A 13,778-nucleotide genomic window follows, 5' to 3' on the forward strand; every position below is an offset into this window, starting at 1 on the left:
GTCTGTGCTGGGGTGGATGATGGGAGAGGCATTCATGGGCGTGGTTGTGGCATGTTCCACTCTTTTAAGTCTTACATTGCATTCCAGAGCTGAGCTGGCTGGAGCCGGGGGTCAGACTAGATGGCCCGAGAGACCCCTTCTGACTGGCGCTGTTTCTATTTTCTATTTTTATTCATTTCATTTCTGTAAAGTCCAATAACTGAAGCTCTATGGGCAGTTTACAATGGCACACTAAAAATACAGTATAAAATGCAAGCTGCGTTATAAAGCATCATTAAGGTAAGTATGTAAGACTGAAAACCAAATTTAAAACCCACGTGGACATTATAATAACTGGAGCAAGGTTAATCTTAGGACGCATTTCAGAATCTAACAAACTAATTAAGTGACCCATGGGGGAAGATAGTTTTAACCTGGAGCTGAACAATAAAGGTTGTGGAGAGCTTGTTCCACAATGGGGGTGCCAAGCAAGCCCCTCTTGGAGGTGGAGGTCCAGAGAAGTGTTGCATCAGATATTGTGAAAGATGGAGCGGAGAAATATGCCCTGGATGACCTCACTCAGTGGGTTCATGTAGATGTTGGACAGCACGGGGGACAAGGCTGACCCCTGTGAAACCCCATACTCGAGAATCCTAGGGGCAGAGCAATATTCCTGAAGCACCACTTTCTGGAACCAGCCAGAGAATCGTCATTCCTGGGTGAAGCAAACAAACACCATTTTAAAATGAAGCAGACTTCCCAGCCTGGAGCCCCCGGGGTTGGCTCAGACAGCAAGGCTGATCATCCCCAGCCAGCATGCATGATGGGAATTGCAGTCACACCCACCCAGCTTCTGGAAGGCTGTTCTAAAGCAAGAAGCATATTTCCTCTGATCTTTTAAGGATGTACAGATGTGCACTCCAAAAGTCAAAGGAAAGGTGATCCTTGCGTGTGTGTGAGAGAAACAATCGTCTCTCACGACAAACCGATCTTACTGGACTGTGTGTGTCGGGATGAATTCCCCAGTAATCCCCCCATGGCAATCCTGTAGAAAAACCCTGAAAGAGAAGAAAATCCTTTGACTTGTGTCTCCAAAAATATGGAAGTGAAGAAATGATCCCTCGCCTACGCTGTCTGGATGGGATCTCTCTCTCTCTCTCTCTCAGGGGGAGCACAACAAGCCCTCCCCCCACCGCCGGTCCCCGATCCCTGCGGGGTTTTCCGCAGCGGGAGGGTTGGATTGCCACGTACGCGCAGACCCCGCGCGGGGGACGGTGCGCTCGGGCCCCGCGTCTGCGGGCGAAGGTGGGGGACGCAGCAGGGACCGGGCGGTGGGCGTGGGGGGCCTCACCCCGCCGGGCGCGCTGCCGTAGCAGCTGGCGGGGGGGGCGCGGGGGCGTGGCCACCCCTCTCCTCCCCCGGAGAGGCGGTGCCAGGAGCGCGCTGGGCGGGTGCAGCAACGCGCGGGCTGCCAAGACGCGGCAGGCGCTGCCTTCGGGACAGACGGAGCGACGCCCGGGACGCTTCCACCGCCCCCGCGAGCGGAGCAGGGACCGGCGCTCGACCTGTGGCAGGGACCCCCCGCCGCCCCATGGGCGCGCCTCGCGGTTCGTGCGCTCTCGCCAGCCTCCTTTGTTGCCTCCTCTCCGGTGAGTCCTGGCCGCATCCCCGCGCTGGCCGCCCCGGGAGCGGCACCCGGCGCCGCCCGCCTGCCCGGCTCCTTCTGCCTCCCCCCCACGCACCCCCCCCCGGCCGGCGCGCGCTGGGCTCCGACCGCGCTCCCGCGCTGGCCCCTCTGGCGGCCGCCTGCCGCCCCGGCCCTTGCGCTTCCGCGGCTCCCCCCCGAGACCGCTCCTCTCGCTGGCACCTCCATCCCCGCCGCGCTCCGGGCCGACCGGCCGCACTCCGCGCCGAAACTTGGCGCCCCCTCCTCGCCTGACCCCACCCCCCCGCGCCCTCCCGCCGCCTCCCCGCCCTCAAGTGCTGGATAAAGTTTCTTTCTCCCTCGCAAGATGGCGAGGCCCTGCCCAAGGAACCTGTTTCTCTGGCTGGCCGCCCTGGGGAAAGCGAGGTGAGGGCGGGGAGAAAGGGGACACCTCTTACCGCTTTCTCGCTGGGCTGGACAGCCCCGCGCCGGGTCGGAGCGCAGGGCGGAGAGCCCTCTTCTCGCAGGCTCTGCTGGCCCGGCCCCGCGCCCCCGTGAACCTTGCCCTGCGCCCCGGAGAATTTTAGGAGAGGGGGGCCCTAGCACGGACCCCTCCTCTGCGCGCCCGGCCGCACCCCGGGCTCCCTTATCTGGAGGGTTCTCTCGCCCCGAGCCCGAGCTGCGGCGCTCAGGGGTCAGTCCAGTCCAAACCAGCTGGGCTCGCCTCCCTGAGGAAGGAATCCGCGCTCCTGGAATCCGACTGGATCTGAGTCGAGCCGGCCTGGAAAGTTGCTTTCCCCGTGCGCCTGAGTTGCAGGTGGGCTCTGAATGGAGGGAGGGCCCCCTGGCTCGTAGGCTCGGGTCCGAATGAGCGCCCGAAGCGCACGCACGACGCACGCTGGGTCTGTGGGCGCGCGCGTGGACTCGCCTGATGGCCCTGGCCGGACACCTTTACCTGTGGATCTCGCTGCGCTAAGGAATCGTTGCTTGGAATAATCCGTCCCAGGTTGCCCTCCTCCGCTCGCTTCCCGGCGCAACGGCGGTGCTCGCCCAGCAGAGCTGCGGCGCTTTCGTGTGTATGGTGCCGCATTCACTTTTCCCCACACACCCCCTCCGGCTCTCCTGCTTATTATTTTGTATCCAGCAGTGATGTATAGAAGGATCCACTGCGCACTCCCGCTGTTCTCTGCGCTTTATTAAAGGCTGTATTCGTACCGCGCTGGACTGAGCAGTTGCTAAGGGAGGCCCCTTCTGCTCAGTAGCCAGGCTCTTGTCAGCATCTTCTCCAAAGAACAGAAGGGCTCTATTAAAGATGCAAGGACTGCAGAACCCGGGGCTCCTGGATACTCCACCTTCATAACTCAGAACCTTTGAGCTTCTGCCTAGAAGCAGGATCTGCCCTCACCACTGTCCCTGAAAGCTGGAGGCTCATTGCTTCCGAAATTCCGGCCCTGTCCTTACCTTTCATGGTTGAATAATAGCCATTTTTTGGCCCACAACCCCTTGAGAAGGGGGCCAGTGCTGATTGGAACAGGACTTCTTAGAGGGAATCCCTCTCGTTTCCAGTTTTAAGGATCTGTGATGGGAAAGACCCAAGGGGCTGCCCTGAGTCTGAATGCACCAGACAGAGTCAGGTGGATAAATTGTTTCCATGTGGGATGCGGCAGCTTCCACAGGTTTATTTGCTTTCCAGAGCTTGGGATGCCACCTTGGCTGTGGAACCAACCCTTCAGCAGCTGCCATGGACTCTGGGTCATTTTCTCAAGCTGACCAATCTTTTGGGCCTCTGTGTGAGCTGCGAATATGCCGAGTCATATGGGGGTAAAAAGTTTTCGTGGGAATTCTCTGCTATGACTCATCTTCTCTTCAAGAAGCCATGGGGCTTTTCTGGAGCACTGCTTGAAACCACAGTGATGCAATTCAGTGTATGTTCTTAGATGTTCACTCCAGATGTTTCGGAAGCAGCTGGGCTCACTGACTAGCCAACAGTTTTTGGGGCCTGAGGAACCAGAAGTCTATTTTGCAAATCTTGTGGTTGACCTGTTGAGGTCACCTTTCCCTTAGCTGGAAACATTTCTTGTAGGATTTCCAGGCAGCTGATGTAGGAGATGCACCTTCACTTTGAAGTTTCTGGTTTTTCTTGGGACCTGCTGTTTGGCCATGATTACGGACTGGCATGGAATCTTTTTCCCCACTAAAACGTTCTGTTTTCAGGTGTAGCCCTGTATTCTTTAGGTCAGGATCCGGGAACCTCTTCCAAACTGAGAGCCAAATTCAATTTCAGAGAAGCTTGTGGTGATCTGTGGTCTAACACTCACAAGCTCTCATGTGGGGTGCCTCTTTGAGGAAACAAACATAATGGATGGTGATAAGCCCTTTCCCTCCCATCTCTAACCCCTGAAGTAGGTTCTTGTGTGTTTGTTGTTCAGAGAAACCATTTCCTTCCTAAATGTGTGAGTACTGTGGAGCATTCTCCACTTCGCAGGTGGCTTTGGGGACTTCAACCAAGCTAGGAGCATTCCCATGTAGGTTAAGGCCTACATTTCTGGAACTAGGCAGATGTTCTCTAGAGAGAAATGACTTGGTGCAGAAGGACAGGTGGAGGCTACCTGCTGGCATTTGGCAATTACCTTATCACAAAGCATCAGCACACACCTTCCGCCTTCCCTTTGTCACTGAGGTAATCGCCTGCCTGCCCTTCCAAGGAAGGAAGGGATCCCTTCAGACATGCGTCTGTCTGTTGACTCATGCAAGCAGGGCTGCTGCTCTTCTGCAGGGAGCCCTGAAACCCTAGAGATGGTGCTCTCCTGCATGTGGAGGCAAATGTGTGTGTGTGTTTTAGTCGTTTGGTAAGTTGGCAAACTGCATGGAGTTGTCGCCCATAGATAATGACCTTCACTCCACTTGCTCCACCCCTGAGAAAACATTTATCTTTGGCTGCGCCTGATATGAACTGGGAGTGACATTTCTGAAAGTCATAACTGTTTATTTTATTTCTGTTTCCTCACAACCCTTTATACCCAGCCGTGACGTCAGCTTCGAAGAATAGATCCTTCCCATGCTCACGTACCTCCACCAACTGGGGTGTGTGGGCCTTTCCCTCATACCCTTGGGTTGCGCATCCTCTGCTTGGACTTCAGTCTCCTCCAGTCTCTCAAGCTGCCTTGCTGTTTCCTCCCCCAACTCTGCTTTCTCCATTACTTTGGGGCGATGTCAGGTTATCGTGAGAATAACCCGGCTTTTGAGTTAAGCAGAACTGCTTGCCATTCTTCCGGCTTGAGAGTTTTGAATAACATGAAAACATACCTGCCCAACTTCCCTTTGTAAGCGCGCAAAGCTTTGTGTCTTTGCTCCTTGTGACAAGACTGTGTAGGGAATACAACCCAAGAAGGGTGGGCCTTATTTATTTCTTAGAATTATTTCCCACCCTATTTCTTTCAAAGAGCTGAAAGTGGCTTACATCATTTTCTTCCTCCACCTCTTAGTCTTACCTCCACAACAACAACCCTGCGAGGTAGGCTGAGCTGAGAGTCTCTGACTGGCCCAGAGTCACCCACTTGGCTCCATGGCTGGGCCCGTGCTCTCAACCAATGCACCACCCTGGCCTTCCTCATGCCAGACCAATGCGCGAAGCGGTTTGCGTTCCAAAGCTTGCTTCACATGCTCTGGAGAGGCAGAAAGGAGAGTGCCTGCCTTGTGGAGGAAGAAAGAGGTGTGTAAAAGCAGAGTTGCTTCTTTGGGTTCCGAGGCTCAAATTGACCCTGGCTTTGGAAAATGGAATCAGATTTGGCAGTGTGGATGAGAAATGTGCAGATGTGAGATGCAGGGCTAGCAGGTGAAGTAAATTTAATCTGCTAGGTTTTCCCCTGCATGATAGGATGGTAGGAACGAACCCTCGTGCATCTTGCTTGTGGAGTGGCGGAATGACTGGAACGGTACTGGTGCCAGGTTGGCCGAGGCTGTCAGATTCAGACCTAGGTGTGCTGCTGCCCAAGCAGGTGATTCCATTTGGAGCCTGAGCGAGTGTCACAAAGGCCCTGGGCTTCCCTTAGTGACCAAAAAATGGGCTTCTTTCTCATTTGGACTGGGAGGACAAGGCCTGGGCATCTGGACTGGTCTTGAAATGCCAGTTTAGTCTGCTTTGCTTCTGCAAAATGTGCTGGCACCAGGAAATGTAGAATCTATCAAGAAAGTAGAGGAGTGTGCTGCAAGATGCTGCTTCTTAGGGGGTGTTTCCTCTCTCTACCAGAACTGAAAATATGGTCCCTTTTTGAGGGAGGAAGGGCTCTGAGTCTGCTTTGTTCAAAGCACTCTTCCAAAAGCAAAAGGCACTTTGCACTTCCTCAGAAGAACATTGGCCTCAAGTGGTTCTGCTTCCCAAGAGCTTGATTCTGTTAAGCATTCGAAGTGCCACCAGCTCAAATACTAAAAATGGATGGCCGTTTTGGCCAGTTAAGTGCAAAGATGGAAAGGGGGCAGTCTCAAAATGATAAACTCCTTCCATGGAGGCCTCTGTGGAATTCCTTTTGGCCAGAACATGCTTGTGTGGGTGGGAACTTGTTTTCCTGGGGCACTGTGTTCTGTTCTTGGTGTAGCCCCTCTGAGTCGGGGAGGAGAATCCAAAGTTGCAATAATTAAGATTGTGTGGCACTTTTCAAGGCTGCAGTGGGCAGCTTACATAGGAGGCCTCAAGAATTATGGTAATGACCTACCTGAAGGGCCCTTTTATAGAACATTTCTGTAGTACTTTTATGAGCTCGTCTGGTTACAGCAGACTACCGAAAAAGAAGACACAGGCTGTTAAAATGTGACTCGAAACCAGTGGTTATACTCACTCCATGAGCTCCAGCAGCCTGCTTGCTTTTGCATGCAGTGCAATGAAAATGATATTTTGTGTATACATAGCATTATTTTCAAGCAATTCACATGTCACATACTGGTGGCAAGAGGAAAGACGGCAGGACAGAAATGTAATTAGAGTAGTAATAAATCCTGTGCTGGTTACCTTGCTAGAATATTAAATCTCTTCAGAAAGTTCTTCATGCCACACTTCTCAAAGCAACAAAAAAGTGATGGCAATTCTTTGCAGTGCAACTTTTCTTGCAAATAAATGGGTGGTTTTGCAATTCTGGATCACGTCTCCGTCTACAGGACGAGCGAGCAGAACACAGCAGTGCTTGTCTTAAAACAGCAGCTGCAGTCCAGCTTGCCAGCCCAGTAGCAAACTGCAGAGAGTCTTTCTCTAGCCCGCGAGAAGCACTCCCTTTGGCTAGAAAATACTAGTGTGGGCCAGAACTTCGTTTTCCTGTTGCACCTTGAGCTCTACAGCCACTTACAGAAGTCCGGCTCTTCATTCCCACGATAGGTTAGCAAGTCCCAGGGCTAGCAAGGAAAAAGGACAGCCTTCTTGGCCAACAGCCTTCCCGGCCAGCATGTGCCACACAGATGCCACCCTTTCTGCGATACATCACAAAATGCCCGGAGCGCGTCCGCCTCCTGTTTCTGACTATTCTTGCTTCCTCATTTCTCACTCTTGCGTTTCCTGGCATCCCTTCCCAGAGTCTCTCTCTCCCTCGAGGTCCATCTTGGGCTTTCCCAAGCCGCATGTGTGGGATTCCCTTCAGCACCTTCCCCAGCACTGCCAGAATTCCCCCCTTCTGCTGCCGGCCACGGGGTTCCCCTCGCATACTCATTCTGGCACCTGTGCCCGAGCCGTCAGCGCCCCGGCCATGAGAAGGAAGCAGAAGCCGGCAGTTGTGGTGATGTGACGGGGCAACAGACGGTCTCCCGGCTCGCCAGCCTCCTGCTTCCTTGCCAGCAGTGCTGGGGTGAGCACCAAAGCAGAGGAAGGAGGCAACTCTGAAAACAGGATAAGGCAGGGGGCAGGGAGGGAGGGCTGAGAATTGTGGCCTCATTCGGGCACACCTGGAGCTTCTCAGCCTCAAAAGAGACATGCGCACTCCCAACGGGGTGCGTCGTGTCCTCACCTAGCTGGTATGTCCCCATTCAGGGGGCCAAGCAGTTGTGCCGGAGTGAGGCGCCAGAGCCCCGCATGGCGTGCTGGCGGGCCCGGGTTCGAGCCACAGCAGGTGCAGGTCTGGCTGGGAATGTTCCCTCCTGACCCGGGAGAACCGGCACTGTGGCCCTTGGTGTTCAGCCTTCCTTTCCCTCGGATATCGCGAGCTTTAGCACCTGGGGTTTCTCCCCGTCGAAAATGGCCATGCACGTGGCGTTCTGTGTTGGTGCTTGAACATGAAATGGAGAATCACGGTGCGTAATTGTGCGTATCAAATGTTATTCCTGTACCAGGATGCAAGGTACATATGGACAGGCCCTCGTATAGGAGTTTTGTTTCGCAGGCTTCACTTGAATTGTGTGATACACCCACAATTCTTGCCTGGTTTATGAATCTACACCTTTTAGGACAATGCAGAGAAAGAGGATGTAGAAAGAAAGGTGCATCTGGTTTAAACTTAGATGCTTCCTTAAGTGGCTATAAATATTCAGTCTATGACTGATAAGTTACCCTGTAAATTCTCTTCTGTGTGCCTTCTTTCCCCTCCTAACCACAAATACTCTGGATCGAGCTCATTCACAAATCTCCCAAGCCCCAAACCTGTCTGAATGTAATTTTGCTCTCCTTTCTCCCATCCCCCAAAGCTTCTTTCTCTCTCTCTCTCTCACCCTCCCTTCCTCTCTGTGTCTGCCCAACAGACAGAACTCGTCATTAGCATGAGAAAGGCCTCTGCAGCCCAGCAGCAAAGGAAGGGTTAACCCCTTCCTGCCCCTGTAGACTTTGGGCAAAACCCTCTGAGCTATTTGAGGCTCTTGTGGGGTGTGCTCAATTCGCAATGCAGAAATTCAGGAGGTATTTCTGCACAACTCCGCCTTTGCCCACACCACCCTGTCTGTTTCCTCTTGTCCTTGGTCCTTTTCCCCACAGAAACTACATCTGCTCATCTTTTTCTCTGCGAAAGCTGCATCCCACCACAGGCAGTGTTGCTTTTTTGCCCTAGAACAGTGCTGCGACCGAGTGTTGTTCTGCGCCAGCATGCGCGTGCCCCAAATATACTGCGGCCTTCTCCTCCCTGTTGCTGCCCTGGGGTTGCACGGCAGCGACTCCTTTTGGAAACTCAGACGGAGTTGTGCGTTTACAATTCACCCGGTGATTTCAGACCGTACACAGGAAGTTGCCTTATGCTGGATCGGACCCTCCGGCCAGCTAGCACAGCCCTGTCCGTCATCCTTCCACCATCAGGTTGTCCAGGTGTGCTGGCTGGGGAAGATGGGTGTTGCTGCCCAACACCTTTGGGGGTAGTAGTCTATTGGAGCCGCTAGCAGGGATTCTGAAGCTGGTGCCCACCACCCCAGCTAGGTTTCCGTGTCCCCGCTCGAGCTTATCTGCAATCCTTACAGCGGCAGCCGTTGTCACGTGCCATCAAGTCATCTCCAACTTCGGGAGACTTTATCAGTGAATCCCCCCCCAAAATGTCCCGCCTCCACAGGCTGGCAGAAGCTTTCCAAGAGTTCCCATGGGGAGATCTCAAGGCCTGATGTGAGGATCCCATGGACTGAACCCAAGCCCATGTGCCTGCCAAGCTCTCAGCTGCAGACTCTGTCCGGACAGCAGAAGAGCGCAACCTCAAGGATGGAACTGTGGGTTGTTGGAAATGGCGTGTTCTTTTGTCTGAACCCGGCTATCCTAGCAGTGGCCTGTAAACCTCAAACAACCCAAGACATAACTGATGGCTTGCTCTTGGCTTGCCAACTGTGGGTTGTTCACCATAGCTTGTTATCTCAGCTTGGCTTGGGCAGCACGGTAACTGCCACTGGAACAACAAACCCATGGCTCAGCCACAAACTACCCACATTCAACCCTCAGCAGGAAGCATGTTTGCTTTTTAGGCTCCTGTGCCATCAAACCCACTCTCAGTTCTGTGTTCTGGGACATGTGTTTTTCCCAGAGTGGTTCCAGCATAGCCAACAAGTTTCCTCGGAAAGATGTCTTGCTCAACCTCCCAGTTTAATCTTCTCTGAAAAGGTGCTGCCTTTTAAGGAGAGGTGACTCGAAGCAACAAACACTCGTGCCTGCATAGCTAAAAATTTTACACGGCTGTTCAGTGCTTTAGACATGAGACAAAGCACTGCACTAGGCCGTATTGGGATACTGCTGTCTTTGTTGGCCAGTGTTTAACACTTTGCCTGGCTCCCCTTCAAACCATGACTTTCTATAAAAGGACGGCTGTGGGGGTGGAAGACCCCCAGGAGAGCAGGCTGGCCACTGTTGCAAGAGGAATGGCAACACACTCTGTTTATGCTCCAGGAGATTCCCGTTTTATTCATATAGCTGTGATTGTTTCTAAACTGCTTCCTGGCTCAGACGGAACCATCTTGCTACTGTGCCGCACCTCAATTTTTTGGCAGGACCAGAGTTGGATTCTTCCCGTGTGTGTGCAGAAAGTTGCGCCAATTTTATCCCGGGGGCCAGATCTGCCGCCCCTCTCCCCATGGCTAGGGCACTGGAGAACTTCACGTAGGCCTCCCCCCCCCCCCCGCACTACTTTTTGGTCAGGTAAACAGACTTATTTTACTAGCAGTCATGCAGACGGTCTGAGTAAGACTCGGGTCTAGTTTCGCCAAGCGAAAATGGATTAAGGCCCAGTAGTTCTGAAGATGACAACTCCAGAGTTTCTGCCAGATCTGGGATTGTTTATCTCCATTTTAAGGCATTAGCAGAGATTGGAGGAAATCCAAAAGCAAGTTGACATACATGTGGTGTCACTGTTTAACATCTCTCCATTGGTGCTGCACACAGTAATCAGAAATTGTCGCACGGGGGGTGCCGAGGGCGTGTGGGTGAAGTGCCACCCTCTGCGGAATCTTTTGGTCAGGAAGCAGCTGCGCCTCTTGCGGAGTGGCTGTCGGGGGCCTGCTTTCTGGAGAGGATGTTAAAGGATAACAACCTATGTGACTTCAGGGTGGGGAACTGGGTCCTAGAGAGCTGTTCCGTGCACAGAAGACATAATTCGTTTTAGGTTTTATCAGTTCCTGAGAAGATGCTGTGCGCTGCAAAATGCCCATGCGTGCTTTATTCTTCTTTCTTTTAATTTGCTGGCATGTCACTGCTCTGCTTCCCGTTCCTGTTTCTGAAATGCAGCGTCTTTACTCCCTCTTTCACGGAGAGCTAGCTGGTTTGCAGGGTCACAGGACTTTGGCCTTGCAGTGCAGTCTTGTTTACGTCCCCGGACTTTGCCCCTTCGGACTGTGTGCGCCGGGGAGCGGGAGGGACCTTGTCACTTGGGTGCGTGGCCTCCACACGCCAAATAAATATTGGGGAAATCCAGGCTAGCATATCCTCTGCACAATCTCCTCATCCACGCATGGAAGTGAGTTCAAGCAATAGCTTCCTTCCTCCCGCATCTGTCTGAGTCCAGGTGTAGCTCTACTGCCTTTCCCGCAGGGGGCTCGAAGGGCGCCCGCTCCTTTGCTCCCTAGACAAGCACTTCAGAAGCCGCCGTGGCCAGGCGAGCCCCCCGGACTGCCCGGAACGCAAACTGCACAGAGGGGTGCGCCACGGCCCTACCCGCCCCTCTCCTCTCGCCTGTCTGCGCACACAAGGAAACCGTGCAATTTTGCAAGTTCAGTCTGGTGCACAACTGCAAATTACAGCTGCAGCACCACGGTGGGGTGTGTGTGTGTCCGTCCTTCGCGTGTCTCCTGGCGGTCCCCTCTTTCTGTTCAAACGGCCTCTAATGAAACGCGCGCCCTCGCAGCTCCAGGGGCCGGACCCTCCCCTCCCCTCCACGCCTGCCTCTCACCCATCCCCATTTGCTCTTCCATAAACCAAGCTTAATCCCGGCTCGGCAGCGGGGCTTTGTCTCCTCTCCCGTGGCTTTGTCTCCTCTGCCGATAACATTCCTGCCTCAGCCAGTGGTTTTGTGTCCCTTCCCCCATCCTCTCTGCCAGGCTCCGAGACACAAACTTCGCATCCGAGGTGCCGGCGATCCGATCTGACAAGGAGCAGGGGGTGCGGAGTTGGCCGAGCTGCTTCAGGGTCTCCCTCTCCGGGTCTCCCCTGCCTAGTTTAGGAAGCAGGTGAGATCCGGAACCTGGTGCATACATGAAGCCTAAACAGAAGCGGGGGACTAGATGCTGCAGCGACTTAGTTTGGGCCGAGTGTGCAGAACGCCATAAAAAGCATGCTGCGGCCCTGGGTGGGAAAGAATTACGGCTCAGGCCTGGTGCAGCTGATCCGTTCCAGAGGTCATGTTTTGAGGTGGCAAGGGCTTAAGAGCCGGGAAAAGAACACTGTCCGGTTCCACTTGTGACAAGAGAAGGGGGTTTTAACCCTCCCCTTCCCGGGGTGTGTGGCACTGACGCCTCCCATTTTGAGCACCAGTTGCCATTTCTCCTCTGTGTGCAAGCAAAGACGCCCATGCAGGCGAATGCATAGGGAACAGATGCCAGTGATCGGATCTGACAAGCAGCGAGGGAAGGGGCTTGGTGTCGGCAGCGTCGCTCCAGACCTCTGCCTGGGTCTGCTCCTAGTTTTTCTGGCAGAGCTTGGTCGCTGCTAGCCCTGGAGTGAGGAGAGGAGCGCACTGCAGTCCGCCTGCATGGGAGAAGGGAGCTGAAGTGCGTGAGAAAGGGGGCTGGGGTTGGGGTGCTGCTGCAGGAGGGTGGAGGCACCTCTGCCGGTGGACTCCGTTCGTGGGCGGCCAGTTGAGCACCTCTTGGTTAACTGAGTGCCTCGTTCGGAACTTCCCAGTGCAACGCCCTATTTCGGTCCCGATCATTTTTAACACGCCTGTGAAGATCAGGATCTGTAGTTTTCAACATGGGGAGAGGACTGCTGCTCGTAAAAACCTCTCATTTCCAGAAACCTCTCCTGTTCCGGCATCATTTGGATGGCAGTTTAGCTGAGTTCCTGCCTGCACAATTCCCGGCTGAAGGAACCATCCAGCACTCAGCCTGCCTTTTAAACAAACAGAGGCTTTTGCATCAGGAGTTTTTGTGTGCAGAAGGTGGGAATGCTGCCCTCAATTCTGCTCCTCCTACAACTTCTGAGGCTTCGCTTTACGCTGAGTGAAAGGGAGCGGGGCAGGAACAGGAGCAGATAAAGCACAGGGAAGGAGCCGGCTGGCTTGATACTGAGCTGAGCAGATGAGCTGTGAAGCGCTCTGGCCGTGGACTCTGCCTTGCCTTGGGCCCCGTGGGACTAGGAGAAGAGTAATCTCAGTGGACGTGGGTGAACCGAGCTCCTTTCCTGTCCCACGCTTGCGCCACCCCGTGCGGCTTTTTGGAGTCTCCATGGAGCCCTGGTTGGTCACTAGTGGATCCTCAGTGGGGCAGGCCAGCGGTGCGAGTGGCCAGGCGGGGCAAGAATGGGCATGGCTCTTGCGAAGCTCAGGTGGCACGAGATCAGCCCATTCTCCAAAGGGGAGAAAACCCAGTTGGCGCTGCGAGACACCCAGGGAGTACTTGGTGTGTCGCCGAATCAGGAGACGGAAGTAATGGTGGCTGTCGCTGCACCCTTCGGCCGAAGTGCTGGAGAGCAGAGCGCGCCGAGCCGTACAGATGGGCTTCTGCTGGATTCTCCCTCTTCATGCATTGAGTGCCCGGGTTGGAGAGTCTCCGTTTTCGGTGTTCTCAGAAAGTTGATGGTGTTTGGGGGCTTTGACCTACAGGAAAACCCCGAGGCTGAAACTGAAGGTTGTGGGATGCCGCTGGATTGGATAAGCAATAAGGGAGAGAAGCTCTTTTCACTCATAGGGGTGTTCTGTGTATCCCTACATTCAGTTTGCTGAGAACCAAGAGAAAGAAAAAGAAAAATATATTCCTTTCTTTAAAAAGAAAAAGGAAAAGATGGGAAATAAATCAAAAAATAAACGAGTACGGCATTGGGCATGCCAAATGTCCAGCACACTAGGATGGAAATATGTGCTTTAAAACGTGTGTGCCCCAGCTTGTTGAACCTCAGTGTGTGTGTATTGCATTGAAAGACACAAAGAAGAGACATAGACATTGATGGAAAGGTTGATGGCAAATAGATGTGGCTCATGAAGGGACGGGGCTACAGGTTTAAGAATAATACAGTGTATACAAGATGGCACCGTGCCTTACTCCAGTCTTGTAAATAATTACGGATTTACTG

The 13,778-nt window shown here is 53.7% G+C and overlaps 1 protein-coding gene across 4 annotated transcripts in view; it reads left to right on the plus strand.

Moving 5' to 3' along the window:
• Nucleotides 1-1,459: 1,459 nt before the first annotated feature.
• Nucleotides 1,460-13,778, plus strand: part of NECTIN2 (nectin cell adhesion molecule 2) — a 65,381-nt gene continuing 53,062 nt past the window's right edge. For all 4 annotated transcript variants that reach the window (XR_006415181.1, XM_044434789.1, XM_044434792.1 and 1 more), the window contains exon 1: nt 1,460-1,628. Coding sequence is in view for 3 of the 4 variants with exons in the window: in XM_044434789.1 (XP_044290724.1) it covers nt 1,571-1,628 (58 nt within the window). In the remaining variant the exon portion in view is untranslated. The remainder of the gene's footprint in view (nt 1,629-13,778) is intronic.

The sequence above is a fragment of the Varanus komodoensis genome, unplaced genomic scaffold, assembly GCF_004798865.1.
Source record: "Varanus komodoensis strain SLA01 unplaced genomic scaffold, ASM479886v1 scaffold29_1, whole genome shotgun sequence".
Classification (NCBI taxonomy): Eukaryota; Metazoa; Chordata; class Lepidosauria; order Squamata; family Varanidae; genus Varanus; species Varanus komodoensis.